General features: G+C 45.8%; 2 protein-coding genes across 4 annotated transcripts in view; one reads left to right on the top strand and one right to left on the bottom strand.

The window, feature by feature from the left end:
- The window catches only part of LOC310774159 (uncharacterized protein), a 794,006-nt gene that overhangs the window by 422,021 nt on the left and 355,852 nt on the right, over positions 1 to 16,133 (bottom strand). The gene's annotated exons all lie outside the window — the stretch shown is intronic.
- Positions 1 to 16,133, top strand: part of LOC310774384 (prostaglandin F2 receptor negative regulator-like) — a 185,148-nt gene that overhangs the window by 112,969 nt on the left and 56,046 nt on the right. Inside the window, exons 9-10 of the mRNA XM_083634446.1 lie at positions 1,948 to 2,167; positions 12,322 to 12,509. Coding sequence (XP_083490572.1) covers positions 1,948 to 2,167; positions 12,322 to 12,509 — 408 coding nt within the window. The remainder of the gene's footprint in view (positions 1 to 1,947; positions 2,168 to 12,321; positions 12,510 to 16,133) is intronic.

Genomic DNA, 16,133 nt, shown 5'->3' with positions numbered 1-16,133 from the left:
TGTTGGCCTCTATGGGAATCCCCCTCCGCAGTGGTGTAATAATGTAACAAAATAATAATACCTCCCATTCCTGTAGGGAGGCTAGCCTAGCTACCATGCTACAACAATTCACACGCCAGCTAGTTCCCCAATGGTTACGCACAGGCTTTGAATGTGTTTCTCTGGTAACCTGCATTCACTCGAGGTCCACCACCATAAACTAGTGTGAACGTTTGGTTTGGGCTTTTACGACTGTTACATTATCCAGACAAGATGGTAACATTATTAGCGTAGCTTCTGGGGGGTAAATCTCTATTAGTTAGCCGCGCTAGCAAGCAAGCTAACGTTGTCTAAATAGCCAGACTTGATCTGTTACTGCAGTCAAACAATGTTCCATAAGCATAACGGTAGTGACGTTAGGCATATTTGCGACTTGTTACATCATCCATACAAGACGGTAACGTTATTAGCGGCGCTTCTTGGTGGTAAATCCATTAGCTATAGCCGTGTTAGCAAGGAAGCTAACTTTATCTGGCCAGCCAAAACCACGTCATCCCACAGCTACAACAAGCTAACGTAAGGTCCCTCCATGAACCGAAAACACAGCCCCGACTCTAGTTTCCCCCGACGTCGGTCACATTGCTGCCGTTTGGCCAGACGGGCTTCACTAGATAAATCTTTTTTCTTTTTCTGTGTGGACTTTTTACTGGACTCTGTGTTGTTGGTTGTTTGCTGATGGTCATTGACTGCATTAGCTAGCTAACGTAACGTTAGCCTGTGTTAGCCTTCTTTGTTGGTGTATTTACTGGCTGAAGTGCTGAGAGCAGGCTCGTGAACGCGCAGAACGTCACATCCGCCAGATTTTACTTTTAACCAATATATATATGGCTTTTGGGGTTTTATGTGAAGAATTCTGGTCAAAATCTTTGAGACTAAACTGTTGTATTGTATAAACCGTATCATTTTCAGCAGCAAGAGTGCCCTCTATGGGTTCAAACCTGCTTTTTTGGGGGGGCCTCAAGTGAATGGCCGATTTGGTACAACGTTAAGTCACGGTGGTATTAGCGCGTGGTTTACTTCAATGTGAATCAATTGTATATTGTTAGCATTATTTTAGGCATTAAATGAAGCACGAGCCGTCCCGGGGTGCTGGGATAACGCAAGGCATTATGGCTACTGTAGCTAATGCTAGCGGCTAACGTTAGTTACTTTACATGGCAGTAAAACGCCACTGAATGACCACATTGATCGAGTAACACTGTTTCCATACGGACCACCAGCGTTGGTTAGTTGTTTATAACGTGGCTGTATTTATAACGTACTCTATCTCTGATACACTTTCATATAACGTTTTGCCTCTATGCGGGGAAAAGTGTCATGGCGCCGTTTCCGGTTTATTTTTCCGGTCTGAACTAGGGATGCACCGATATGAAAATTTTGGCCGATGCCGATAACCGATATTAACATTGCTGTTATGGCCGATAACCGATATTTACCGATGTCGATATAATCTGTATAAAACCACATTTTTATGATCATCACATTTTGTACATACTGAAAAACACATGTTAACACTGAATTTGAAAAAGTTATGCATTTCTTTATTTGCAAAGCCTTTGAAAAAGCCCATAAATCATAGATTTACTGCATTATTTCATATCAATGTGAAGAATTTGGCTGATAATGATAACCGATATTAACATTGCAACATCTGACCGATACCGATATGTTAAAAAATTACTAACATCGGCCGATACCGATATGATTGCCGATATATCGTGCATCCCTAGTCTGAACCAATCAATGGTCTGAACACAGCCAAAGAGTGTAGTGAGACAAGAGGAGACGCTCTTCTGCTTCTTTTCTTTGTTTTTTTTAAATCAACCAGCATGCCGTTTTGCAAGAAATCTGGGGGGGTTTAGTCCTGCTTTAAGTGTCAGTTGATTGATTGACAGGTGTCATTTCCAGGTCCTTCTCTAAGCGTTGTGGCCAAACGCGTCCGTGAAGCCTCGGTGGGCGGGGCTACGTTCGAGATGAGCTGCACCGTGGCCAATGAGAACCTCGGGGAGGCAGGCTACTCGGTCCTCATCCAATCACAGGACAGCCTGGAGGGCGCCGTCAGAACCATCATGACTCTAAGCCCAGACAACGTCCTGCAGCATGGAGGTGCTACAGACCCCAACAGGAGGTACACACACTCATGCACACATTATGCAGACATACAATACATATGCAGACATATTCATACTAGTATTGTCTTTATCATCACACAGGGTGATTGTAGTAAATGTATGTTGTAGAAATTATTAGAGCCTGATATATATACACTGATATATATATATATATATATATATATATATATACCGTAAATTCCGGACTATAAGCCGCGGCTTTTTTCCCGTTTTTTGGCCCCTGCGGCTTATATAACGGTGCGTCTTATCTATGGATTTTTTCAGAAAAAAAAAAAAAAATACAAATAAAATCTCTCTTTTTTAGCACTCTTTCTAACTATAAATCCACTTCTGTTTTAATTTCCTCTCTTGCCCTCTTTTCACCACACCGCGGACACTGTGTGCACTGTAAAAATAAACAACGGTGGTGTTGTGTTATGTTGTTTTGTTGAAATGTTACGGTAATACGGTAAATGGGAGCTTCCTCAAACAGCCATCTCTTTCCCGACAATCCCCTCTGTGCGTGACCACTTACATATGGTAATTACGGTAAGCAAACGGCCACTCGGCCATCAACTCCCTCCCCCGACTACCAGGAGAAAATCACAAACTTCGGCGAATTCACACAAAGGAAGATCAAGGAATATTCCATCGAACCGGAGCAGATCATAAATATGGATGAAGTGCCTTTGACGTTCGACCTGCCACTCACTCGGACTGTTAACAAGAAGCGCCCTGGAGGATTCTTTCACCAAAAAAAAGCTTTGCTCGTTCTCGACAGCATGAGAACGAGCAGTAGAAGCAACACTCTCACTTACCATGGGGAAGGTACGCAGAAATTCACACGACGCAGCTTTCAAGTTGAAAGCAGTCAATCTCGCATTACAGTAAAAGAGGGAAACAGAGCAGCCGCGCGTAACCTGGGCATCGATGAGTCAATGGTGAGGCGTTGGACGGTGCAGCAGGAGGAACTGTCTCAGCACGGAATATTATAGGAGTGTGAAAACATCCACAATCACCAACGGGTTCCAAAACGCTGGACTGCTGCGGGATGAAGAGGATGATGCCGCCACAGCTGGCGCTGAGGGCCGTCAGAGGCTTCAGAGGCTGTTCGATGCCGACAGTGACGAAGAGGAGTTTGTTGGTTTTGAGTGACAATGAAGGAGAGAGGAGAGTGGTTGACGAAGCCACCCTGAACCTGTTCGTTTCCGACACTGAAGATGAGGACTTTGGTGGTTTCAGTACGCAGGAAGAAGAGGAAGACGAGGATTAGTGACTTGACTTCTCTGGTTACAGGTTTGCTGCACATATAGCCTATTGTTGTGTGATTTTGTCTGGGGATTAGTGACCTGACTTTTGTTTTGTTTTGTTGAAATGTTAATAAATGGGAGCTTCCCCAAACAGCCATCTCTTTCCCGACATTCCTCTCTGTGCACGAACCCTTTCATATGGTAATTAAACATCAAAACACCCGCGGCTTATAGACCGGTGCGGCTTATAGAAGAAAAAAATAGTCAATTTTGGTCCCGCGGCTTATAGACCGGTGCGTCTTATAGTCCGGAATTTACGGTATATACACATATATCTTTCAACCAATATTACTGGCTGATATTGGCCTATCACCGATATATCGGTTTATTTATTTATTTATTTTAAGTCGTGCAGCCGTCAGAGGTTCTCAACTTTTTTTCAGCCAAGGACTCCTTACAAGAATATACCGGGGACCCCCTCATTCTGATTTGTCATTTTGGGCTAAGCTTAATTGTTTCCACGGTAACATGCTTGACTTTTAAATTGATAGGTTTGTTAGATTAGAATGTAATCCATGAACCATTTTAGATTTAAAGCATACAATATTTCCGTTGAACTATGAAGCTTTTGCAACAAAAAAAAGTGTTTATTTTTATTTTCCTGATATTTTCGCGGACCCCCTGTCAAAGTGCCACGGACCCCTGGGGGTCCCCCGACCCCCATTTGAGAATCACGTTCACGACGCGCACACACGCGCACAGTTTTAGATATGTCTGGAAATGAATGGTGAATTCACAAGGAACTTACGTTAAAAGCGTGGATAATATTCCTCGGTATAATCGATGTGGAAGACGCAGCTTGTTGCTTGAAACATGGGGAGCTGAACATCCGACCCACCTAAATGAAAGTAACCTCACGCTTTCGTTCCCCACTGCCCTGAGCAGCGTTGCACTGTCCTGAGCAGCATCACTGTCCTGAGCAGCGTTGCACTTCTCCTGTCTGGTCAAAGCTGGGCTGTGGTGTGAAGTCAGACAGCTTTCTCCTTTGAAAGAACCAGCCTGCTGCTGATTCTGACTAGAGCACGTGGGGGGAGGGGCCTGCTGCTGATTTTGACTAGAGCACGCGGGGGGAGGGGCCTGCTGCTGATTTTGACTAGAGCACGCGGGGGGAGGGGCCTGCTGCTGATTCTGACTAGAACACGCGGGGGGAGGGGCCTGCTGCTGATTCTGACTAGAGCACGCGGGGGGAGGGGCCTGCTGCTGATTCTGACTAGAGCACGCGGGGGGAGGGGCCTGCTGCTGATTTTGACTAGAGCACGCGGGGGGAGGGGCCTGCTGCTGATTCTGACTAGAGCACGCGGGGGGAGGGGCCTGCTGCTGATTCTGACTAGAGCACGCGGGGGGAGGGGCCTGCTGCTGATTCTGACTAGAGCACGCGGGGGGAGGGGCCTGCTGCTGATTTTGACTAGAGCACGCGGGGGGAGGGGCCTGCTGCTGATTTTGACTAGAGCACGCGGGGGGAGGGGCCTGCTGCTGATTCTGACTAGAGCACGCGGGGGGAGGGGCCTGCTGCTGATTTTGACTAGAGCACGCGGGGGGAGGGGCCTGCTGCTGATTCTGACTAGAGCACGCGGGGGGAGGGGCCTGCTGCTGATTCTGACTAGAGCACGCGGGCGGAGGGGCCTGCTGCTGATTCTGACTAGAGAACACGGGGGGAGGGGCCTGCTGCTGATTCTGACTAGAGAACACGGGGGGAGGGGCCTGCTGCTGATTCTGACTAGAGAACACGGGGGGAGGGGCCTGCTGCTGATTCTGACTAGAGCACGCGGGGGGAGGGGCCGGACAGTTAGAGAGAAGTCAGTCACAATGTTAGGGATGTTCATTTTGAACAATTTCCATAATCGAAATTCGGGAAAATTAACGATCAATTATCGATTATCGATAGCGTAATAATAATACTAACGTTGCGCGTTCTCTGCCAGCTATAATGGAGATGCCGCTGTGTAGTAAGAATATCAGACACTAGCGCTGTGGCCAGGTAAACAAACATGTCAGGTTACATGATGTAAGGCAATCGGCGTCTTCCAGCTTAGCTGACAGCAGAGTCAAACCCGCGGTAACGTTGACAACCACAGTCAGTTTTGTTGGCACAAAGGCCCCAGACCAGCCAGAAAACTAGAGACTATATGAAGCTCCACCTCACGTTAGTCGGCTGTGCAATGGAGTGGGGCGAGGAGGAACGAATTCCACCCAAACCTAGTCCAAAAAAAAAAATCTGAAAAAAAATCCACGTGATCGAATTCATTCCTCAACGATCAATTATCGATTATCGATAATTGATGAACATCCCTACACAATGTAACCTCGCGTCACCAGGCTCTTCTCGGGGAGAAAGAGATGCACCCTGCTTTTCTCTCTCAAACATGAAAAAAGCCTTTCTCTAAATGAATGTTCTGGCAGTGGCAGGAGCTTTGAATTATTCCTATATAATGCTGCTACGGTAGGTTACGTTAACATTGCTTCCCGCGAAGGAGGGGAAAAAATCGCCACATTTACAACATGTTGTATCGCTAATTGAATATGCAATTTAACCGTTTGACCAACATGCTTACCCGACCAATGACGTTCTCGGCGGTTAAGCGGTTGACGGTTAACCGTCGACATCCCTACTACAGGCTACTCTTTTTTTTAGTAGAAGCTTCAAGCTATATATAATAACTGCAGTTTGTACGGCTGTTGGAAAAATGCCTGATAAGAGGGAGTTGTTGACTATTTCCAGTAAGTCTGTCTCCAAGATTTTGTACAACTTCCTCCAGTGTTTTGCACTCGGTGGCATTGAACTGGGTCATGCTAATCCAGATACTTGTATCTAACTGTGGTGGTGACCCATTGTTTCATGTGGAACCACTGATGGTTTGTGTCTCATGTTTTGAATCTTATCCTTAAAGAGAGAAGCAAACTCACTGAATGTATCAGTAGACAGTTTGTGTCAGCTTATCCACAGTGATGTCAGAGAAGAAAGATTGTCGAGCACTTTTCACTTCTCAGATTGTACAAATGAAGTCTCTCTCAGCTTTCTGGCATTCTGTTTTTTTTTGTTTTTTTTTGCTTTATGAATGCAGCATTTCTGGTGCTTTTCTCTTACCAGTTAAGTTAAGTTATCCTTTATTTCTCCCCATGGAGAAATTCATCCTCTGCATTTGACCCATCCTCTACTAGGAACCTTCCTAGATCTAGGAGCAGTGGGCAGCCGCAGTGCAGCGTCCGGGGACCAACTCCAGTTCTTTTTGCCATTGCCTTGGTCAGGTGCACTGACAGGAGTCTTAACCCTAACATACGTGTGTTTTGGTGGTGGGAGGAAACCGGAGCACCCGGAGGAAACCCACACAAAAAAACCAATGAGCACCGAGAGGGACTAACGACTGACCAATCAGTGTCAATAAACAGCCAATCAGTGTCAATAAACAGCCCAACGGGCAGGACAAAGCCGTTGTCAAGACTGTGCCGAGGAGTAAACAACAAGTGCTGTGGCCGTTGTCTGCTATCAAGGCTGTTTTAAATTGATTACAAGTACCAATTACTTTCAAAACCTTTGACATGCTGATTGGAGGGCATTTATTCAAAGGGGATGTGTGTGTGTGTGTGTGTGTGCGTGTGTGTGTGTGTGTGTGTGTGTGTGTGTGTGTGTGTGTGTGTGTGTGTGTGTTGCTGCTTTCACACATGTTTGGAATTCAGGAGTTATCTAGAGGCCATGCGGATGGCTGTCATGTGTGAACAGATTTTCTTGGCTCATGCGCGCTCCCGCGGAGCCTCCTCCTAGACGGAGGGAAGTCTTGGGCTCAGGGTACACACAGGGGCGGATTGTCCCCCCCCCCCCCCCCCCCCCCCTCCAGAGCTCCGTGAAGTACCGTAAATTCCGGACTATAAGGCGCACCGGTATATAAGCCGCAGCAGCAAAATTGACTGTTTTTTACATATATAAGCCGCACCGGACTATAAGCCGCGGGTGTTTTGATGTTTAATTACCATATGTAAGGGTTCGTGCACAGAGAGGAATGTCGGGAAAGAGATGGCTGTTTGGGGAAGCTCCCATTTATTAACATTTCAACAAAAGGTGCTGTCAACAATCAAACCAGGTACCGTAATCCTTGTCTTCATCTTTTAGGTGAAGGTGCAGCATCAAAAACAGAGTCAGAGTCAAAGTCAAGTCACTAATCCTCGTCTTCCTCTTCTTCCTCCGTACTGAAACCAGCAAAGTCCTCAACTTCAGTGTCGGAAACGAACAGGTTCAGGGTGGCTTCGTCAACCACTCTCCTCTCTCCTTCGTTGTCACTCTCAAAACCAAGGAACTCCTCTTCGTCACTGTCGGTGTCGGAATCGAACAGCCTCTGAAGGCGCCCAGCTGTGCCGGCGTCATCATCACGCAGCAGTCCAGCCTTTCGGAACCCGAATGGAGTTTGTGGTCTTGATGGCTGCTTTCACGGAATCTGTTATATGAGCCCTCATGCTGTCGAGAACGAGCAAAGCTTTTTTTTGGTGAAAGAATCCTCCAGGGCGCTTGACGTAGCACTCAGCCAGCCACTCCTTCATGACACTTTCCATCATCCACCCTTTCTTGTTGACTCTGAGGCATATCCCACTGGGAATTTTCTCTTTCGGCATCGTAATCCGCTTAAAAATCACCATTGGCGGCAGCTTTACTCCAGATGCAGAGCAGGCCAGAACACAAGTGAAATTCGTTCTCTCGTGCCCAGTGGTTCTCAATGTGATCGACGATTCACCTTTCTTGTTAACAGTCCGAGTGAGTGGCAGGTCGAACGTCAAAGGCACTTCATCCATATTTATGATCTGCTCCGGTTCGATGGAATATTCCTTGATCTTCCTTTGTGTGAATTCGCCGAAGTTTGTGATTTTCTCCTGGTAGTCGGGGGAGGGAGTTGTTGGCCGAGTGGCCGTTTGCTTACCGTAATTACCATATGTAAGGGGTCACGCACAGAGGGGATTGTCGGGAAAGAGATGGCTGTTTGAGGAAGCTCCCATTTACCGTATTACCGTAACATTTCAACAAAACAACATAACACAACACCACCTTTGTTTATTTTTACAGTGCACACAGTGTCCGCGGTGTGGTGAAAAGAGGGCAAGAGAGGAAATTAAAACAGAAGTGGATTTATAGTTAGAAAGAGTGCTAAAAAAGAGAGATTTTATTTGTATTTTTTTTTTTTTTTTCTGAAAAAATCCATAGATAAGCCGCACCGTTATATAAGCCGCAGGGCCAAAAAACGGGGGAAAAGCCGCGGCTTATAGTCCGGAATTTACGGTAGTCAGCTCGTGAGTGCATGAGGACAGAGACATCGTGACAGATTATTATTATATAAATAGTCGATGTGAATGAGCGAGCAAAAAACACATGCCAGCTCAAACCTGCTCCGTGTGCGACAGCCAACATGTTGCTGGATTGCTGGATTGAAAGGCTATGGCTCTGATCTGATTTCATGTCTGCTTCGCACAGCACACACATTTAATAAGCATTTTTGGACGCGAGGGTCGTCCCGCTTCCCAGTATTGGACATCGCTAGGTAGGGTATCTGGATCTGGTTGTGTTCATGTCTTTGATTTAACGTGTACACAGCGTTTGTGAAGATTCAATGGCAGAACCGCAAATTCCAAGTAGCGTCAAGTCAGGCAGTATAAAACGAAAACTTCCCGGTATAACCTTCGCAATAATGGCAATTAAATAAAGTAAATGCACGTGTAATGTTTTTTGTGTGTGTTTCGAAAGATACAGAACGGAGATAAACTGGAAGAATATCTGCTCCCTTCGAAAAGTCAATTTTAACCCGTAGTGAGTCGACATTCTGATTTTTTGTTACTAAGTAATACAACATTTATTTTATTTTGAAGGTAAAAACGTCTAGCTTCCTGTATTCTGTATAATTCTAGTAGGTTTGATGCATTTTAGGACTGAACATAGCAAAGACCTGTTTTGTTTGTAGTGCTTGCGACTCGAGGAAATCGATGCATCTGGGCGTGAGTTGTAGGGTTGTTTAATTAATTACTTACTAACGTTATGCGCAAACGATTATATGCCGTGAACGTTAGGCAGTTATCGCCCATTATGTATTTTTAGTTTTCACAACTCCCCATTGTGTGGTCATGCCCAAATTCCCCCACCCCCGCCGCCCGCCCCCTCTCTACTTTACAAACTCTGCGGAGGTGCTACTCATGTGTGAATGCAACATGCCTCATGTGTGAAAGGGTACACTTCACGTATCATCCGGGGCAGGCTCAGTGGGGAGCAACCCTCACCTGATCCGGAGTTCATGTGTGAAAATAGCTTGTGTGTGTGTGTGTGAGTGTCTGTGTCTGTGTATGTGTATGTGTATATCAAATAAAAATAAAATAAAAAGAGTGGCAATAGAAAAGAAGACTTAAAAAATAGTTGGTTATCAGGGGAAAACGGGGAGTAATGCTGAAAAGCAGATACGCTGACATGGAACAAAGCAGAAAGCGTCTGCTCAGTAGGGAAGCCAGAAGCAGGTTATCCACCTTATTTTTGTGAGGCTCCCGCTGTAAAATAACTCTGGGAGCAATATCCGGTCTAGAACATGAGCAGCTGTGTTTACACTGGCTTGACGCTGCCTGGATACTACTCTGCACTGCAGCCCATGACTGCAGCGCGTGCCTCCTCGCATCGCATTTCCTTGTCGAACTCCGACGTTAAAAGTTTGCTCGTCACAAAATAACACTTGTTTTGGGAATGTAGCCTAATGATGTTATCTATCACATCCGCTAACCTGTTGCTCGTTGAACAAGTCGGCATTTATCAGCTCAGCTGCACCGTTTACAGACGGGTACATTGGACGGGCTGTGTTGTGTCAAGCTAGACATAACGGGGGAAGAGGACAGCAGAAGGAAGCAGCACCCATGGTGCATCATGGCTGCCAAAAATAAGGTGGATAGGTTCCAGTATCGATAAGCTCAGACCTTATTGATTTTCGGGTTTTGAGAAATGGAGATTTTTTTTTTGTTGCATAAATAAACAAGAATACAAAAAATCATACACATATACCGGTACATATACTGTACGTTCACATACACTCAAACAGATGCACTGCCCCCTCCTCACAGGACCCCCCCCCCCCCCCCAACCCACAATGTATGCGCGACATACCACATTAGCATAATGACTTTATCACCAGCCGTCTGCCTCAACAAACGTTTAATAAACCTAATTAATATTCAAGGAATCTGTATCAGCAGCTTTCAAAATACATATTTTTCCTAGTGAAATAAGCATGTTAATAATATAACTGCTGGTTTCTGTAACATCACCAAATATCACAAAGAAAAAAATCAGTTTGAAAGCATAACTTCATTGCGTTACACATCTTCTCAATACCACATCCGGGTTCTTTGCGGATCTCGATGGCCATCCCTACACAGCGGTGCTGCAGTTCCTAATATCCACACATGTGCTGTGTATGAAAAGCAAGGAATCGACCCACCTGGTATAGGTACCATTTGTAGGTAGGAATTTGGCATTTTCAAGTTTTAGGCTGTCTGAAACAGGTAGGATTATTTGCAACCTTTCTAGGTACCTATTTTCGGCAAATTTTTGACGAAGCAATGGTTCATTAGCAGTGTTGGGCAAGTTACTTTCAAAATGTAATATACTACATATTACTAGTTACTTTCATTTGAAAGTAATAAGTTACATTACAATATTACTTTCTGTGTAGAGTAACTCATTACTTATTACACTACTTTTGCATTACTTTTACCAAAACAACAGCAGCAGCAGAATGACATCGCCGCCCCGGAACCATCCCGAAAAATAATTTCAACCGCCTTGAAGTCAGTGTAAACAATCCAAAATTCTAAATGTTATTCTTTTCCTTTGTTATTGTCATCTATAGGGGTTATTTGCATCAAAACACAGTTTGATTTGGAAATGATTGTATCTTTTTAATTGTGCTTTGATTAATAAAAAAAAGTAACTCAATTTGTAACTTGAGTTACTTGACAAAGTAACTGGTATAATATTACTAAAATCCTATAAGTAATACGTTATATTACTGAGTTCCTGCTAAAAGTAATATATTACATGTAATATATTACTTTTGTAATGAGTTACCCCCAACCCTGTTCATTAGGTGGGGTAGGATATCCTATAATACCTTGTGTGACCCTGCTAAACGACGAAGAAGAATGAAACTAGCCCCAAACCTCTATTTAATGACGGCGCCCAAAGCCTCTCGCTATAGAACAAAAAATAACAAGCATCGATTACTTTCTTTTAATTTTTATTTTAAAAGCGTCAATAACGTCAAACATTACTTCATTTTAGTGCGGTCAGTTGTTGTACGGTGTCAGGAAAAATCACTTTTGACCGATAGTAGGAAGCATCCTACTGTAACTGACTGCAATCTGGACACTGCTACGTTAGCTAGTAGCCTGGGAACCTGGCTCATGTTGTGCTCTGGCCGATCGTATTTGTGTCTGGCGATGTCAGGCTATTAGCTAGGCAAGTTGAGCTAAGCTTGAAATGCACTTCAACGTGAACCTCGAGTTGACAGCTAGCTCATATGCGAAGGTCAGGTCAGACACACACACACACACACACACACACATACTATACAGATACACACAGAGTTTCCCTTGCCACCCTCCATTTCGGGGAATTTTCTAAATGCAGGATGGCAGGGGAAAACTCCTTTGGGACGTCTGAAACTAACTCTGTCGCCTACATACAAACCAGGTACCTCATTAAGCAGGTACCTACATACAAACCAGGTACCTCATTAAGCAGGTACCTACATACAAACCAGGTACCTCATTAAGCAGGTACCTACATACAAACCAGGTACCTCATTAAGCAGCCAGCAGGTACCTACATACTTTGGTTTCTCTCTGCACAGAGACAGTCTGGTTCTGACCAAGTCCGGTCCAGTGGAGTTCCGCTTCCGGCTGGCGGGCGTCCAGCTGTCTGACCGAGGCTTCTACTGGTGTGACATCACCGCCTGGACCAAACAGCAACCGGGCCAAACCTGGACCAAAGTCACCAGCGCCGAGTCCAACAAAGTCCAGATCCAATTCACAGAGAACGGTGAGGGGGTTTGTGTCATTTATGTCTGTCTGTCTGTCTCAAGGTCAAGGCTCACTTTATTTGTCTCCCATGGGAGACATTTGTTTTGGAGTAAAAGACCGTCCGTCCACCAGAATTCCGTGACTTTTCCATGACATTCCAGAACTAAGTTGCCATGCTTCTATTACGGTGCGGTCTGAAGTCTGAATATGTCTCATCTCTTATCATATCTATATGTCTAAAAGCTTGTGTAACGGCAAAAAAATATACTTCCATAAATTCACGGTATGGGCACGGGTAAAAATGAACTAAATGCGGGCGGGCAGTGCTTGGAAACGGAGGCGGAAAAGGAAGTGACGGTGGCTTTTACGTCACTTCCGCTTTCCTTTTCTGCGTCCATGTTGGCTATTCACTAATAACGTTAAGGCATAAACACACTGCATAGAAGATGTTAAGGCATAAACACACTGCATAGAAGACGTTAAGGCATAAACACACTGCATAGAAGACGTCAACTCGTCTCACAACAACAGTGGAAAATTACTGTAAAGTCACGGTGCAAGTTGCTATTTAGACTGTAAACAGTGGAGCACGGACGCGGAAAAGGAAGTGACGGTGGCAGGAGAGGCGCGCTGTACAGGAAGCTGGGGAAAACGGTAGGGCTGTCCCAGAGTCTATTTTTCAAATAAAAATAGACTCTGGCTTCCCAGATTGTACTCCACCAAACTGTTTTATATTGATCACGTCATCACTTCCGCCAAAGAACTTAAGTTGATAAGAACGGAAGCTACTAGCTTGTGCCACTTGTTATTCCACTGCAGCATAATGACTGCATCCCTGTTCTTTCTATGTCTGTTCTCCAGAGTCCTGCACGGCTCCGCCCAGACCCGTCAATTTTAGGTCCGCGGCCCGACCCGTTACCTGTGATTAATTACACAGGCTACAAATAGGGTTGGGTACCGAAACAAGGTACCAATATGGTACCGGTACTTTTACAACCAATGCTACCGGTACCGAATTGCAACCCAGATTTAGGTGCCTCATTTAGGTGCCATGCCCGAGCTGCTGAGTGAAATATCCGCCCTCGGCCGCTGCTGCACGCACCTTCACTAACATTCTAGGGCTTAACACATACAATTATTGCTTGAAATCCTCTTTACAGCCACTTTAAATAAAAAATAGGTTTAAATATCCTTTAATTTTTTTTTTTTTATGTAACCTTTCAGGCACCGGTACCGTTTTAGAAGTATCGTTTTAGCACCGGTATCGAAAAATATGAAACGATACCCATCCCTAGCTACAAACACAGTCACTCACTTTGAACCCCCGTTTCAGCAGTCTTTCTGACTGAGACTCATCGCCTGTAACGTTAGCATTAGCAGCTAATGTTAGCTCAGTAACAAGCTGGTCAGCACTTCTATTAGACTTCTCTCCCCCTTCTCTCTCCTGCTTTCTCTCTCTCTCTCTCTCTCTCTCTCTCTCTCTCCTGCTTTCCCTCTCTCTCCTGCTTTCTCTCCCCCTCTCCTCTCTACCCTGCTTTCTCTCTCTCTCCTGCTTTCTCTCTCTCTCTCTCTCTCTCTCTCTCCTGCTTTCTCTCTCTCTCTCCTGCTTTCTCTCTCTCTCTCCTGCTCTCTCTCTCCTGCTTTCTCTCTCTCCTGCTTTCTCTCTCTCTCTTCTGCTTTCTCTCTCTCCTGCTTTCTATCCCCCTCTCCTCTCTACCCTGCTTTCTCTCTCTCTCTCTCTCTCTCTCTCCTGCTTTCTCTCTCTCCCCTCTCTCTCCTGCTTTCTCTCCTGCTTTCTCTCTCTCTCTCCTGCTTTCTCTTTCTCCTGCTTTCTCTCTCTCTCCTGCTTTCTCTTTCTCCTGCTTTCTCTCTCTCTCTCCTGCTTTCTCTCTCTCCTGCTTTCTCTCTCTCTCTCCTGCTTTCTCTCTCTCTCTCTCCTGCTTTCTCTCTCTCCCCTCTCTCTCCTGCTTTCTCTCTCTCTCTCTCTCTCCTGCTTTCTCTCTCTCCCCTCTCTCTCCTGCTTTCTCTCTCTCCCCTCTCTCTCCTGCTTTCTCTCTCTCTCTCTCTCCTGCTTTCTCTCTCTCCCCTCTCTCTCCTGCTTTCTCTCTCTCTCTCCTGCTTTCTCTCTCTCTCTCTCTCCTGCTTTCTCTCTCTCTCTCTCTCCTGCTTTCTCTCTCTCCCCTCTCTCTCCTGCTTTCTCTCCTGCTTTCTCTCTCTCTCTCCTGCTTTCTCTCTCTCCTGCTTTCTCTCTCTCTCCTGCTTTCTCTCTTTCTCCTGCTTTCTCTCTCTATCCTGCTTTCTCTCTCTCTCCTGCTTTCTCTCTCTCCCCTCTCTCTCCTGCTTTCTCTCTCTCTCCTGCTTTCTCTCTCTCTCTCCTGCTTTCTCTCTCTCCTGCTTTCTCTCTCTCTCCTGCTTTCTCTCTTTCTCCTGCTTTCTCTCTCTATCCTGCTTTCTCTCTTTCTCCTGCTTTCTCTCTCTCCCCTCTCTCTCCTGCTTTCTCTCTCTCTCCTGCTTTCTCTCTCTCTCCTGCTTTCTCTCTCTCTCTCCTGCTTTCTCTCTCTCCTGCTTTCTCTCTCTCTCCTGCTTTCTCTCTCTCTCCTGCTTTCTCTCTCTCTCCTGCTTTCTCTCTCTCTCCTGCTTTCTCTCTCTCCTGCTTTCTCTCTCTCTCCTGCTTTCTCTCTTTCTCCTGCTTTCTCTCTATCCCCTCTCCTGCTTTCTCTCTTTCTCCTGCTTTCTCTCTCTCCCCTCTCCTGCTTTCTCTCTCTCCTGCTTTCTCTCTCTCCTGCTTTCTCTCTCTCCCCTCTCCTGCTTTCTCTCTCTCCTGCTTTCTCTCTCTATCCTGCTTTCTCTCTTTCTCCTGCTTTCTCTCTCTCCCCTCCTGCTTTCTCTCTTTCTCCTGCTTTCTCTCTCTCCCCTCTCCTGCTTTCTCTCTCTCCCCTCTCCTGCTTTCTCTCTTTCTCCTGCTTTCTCTCTCTCCCCTCTCCTGCTTTCTCTCTTTCTCCTGCTTTCTCTCTCTCCCCTCTCCTGCTTTCTCTCTTTCTCCTGCTTTCTCTCTCTCCCCTCTCTCTCCTGCTTTCTCTCTCTCCTGCTTTCTCTCTCTCCTGCTTTCTTTCTCTCCCCTCTCTCTCCTGCTTTCTCTCTCTCTCTCCTGCTTTCTCTCTCTCTCTCCTGCTTTCTCTCTCTCCTGCTTTCTCTCTCTCCTGCTTTCTCTCTCTCCCCTCTCTCCTGCTTTCTCTCTCTCCTGCTTTCTCTCTCTCCTGCTTTCTCTCTCTCCCCTCTCTCTCCTGCTTTCTCTCTCTCTCCTGCTTTCTCTCTCTCTCTCCTGCTTTCTCTCTCTCCTGCTTTCTCTCTTTCTCCTGCTTTCTCTCTCTATCCTGCTTTCTCTCTTTCTCCTGCTTTCTCTCTCTCCCCTCTCTCTCCTGCTTTCTCTCTCTCCCCTCTCTCTCCTGCTTTCTCTCTTTCTCCTGCTTTCTCTCTCTCCTGCTTTCTCTCTCTCTCCTGCTTTCTCTCTTTCTCCTGCTTTCTCTCTCTCTCCTGCTTTCTCTCTTTCTCCTGCTTTCTCTCTCTCCTGCTTTCTCTCTTTCTCCTGCTTTCTCTCTTTCTCCTGCTTTCTCTCTCTCCTGCTTTCTCTCTCTCCTGCTTT

Source organism: Poromitra crassiceps, assembly GCF_964638095.1.
Source record: "Poromitra crassiceps genome assembly, chromosome: 3".
Lineage (NCBI taxonomy): Eukaryota > Metazoa > Chordata > Actinopteri > Beryciformes > Melamphaidae > Poromitra > Poromitra crassiceps.
Note: the sequence above shows the minus strand (reverse complement) of the source record. Positions and strands in the feature narration are given on the sequence as shown.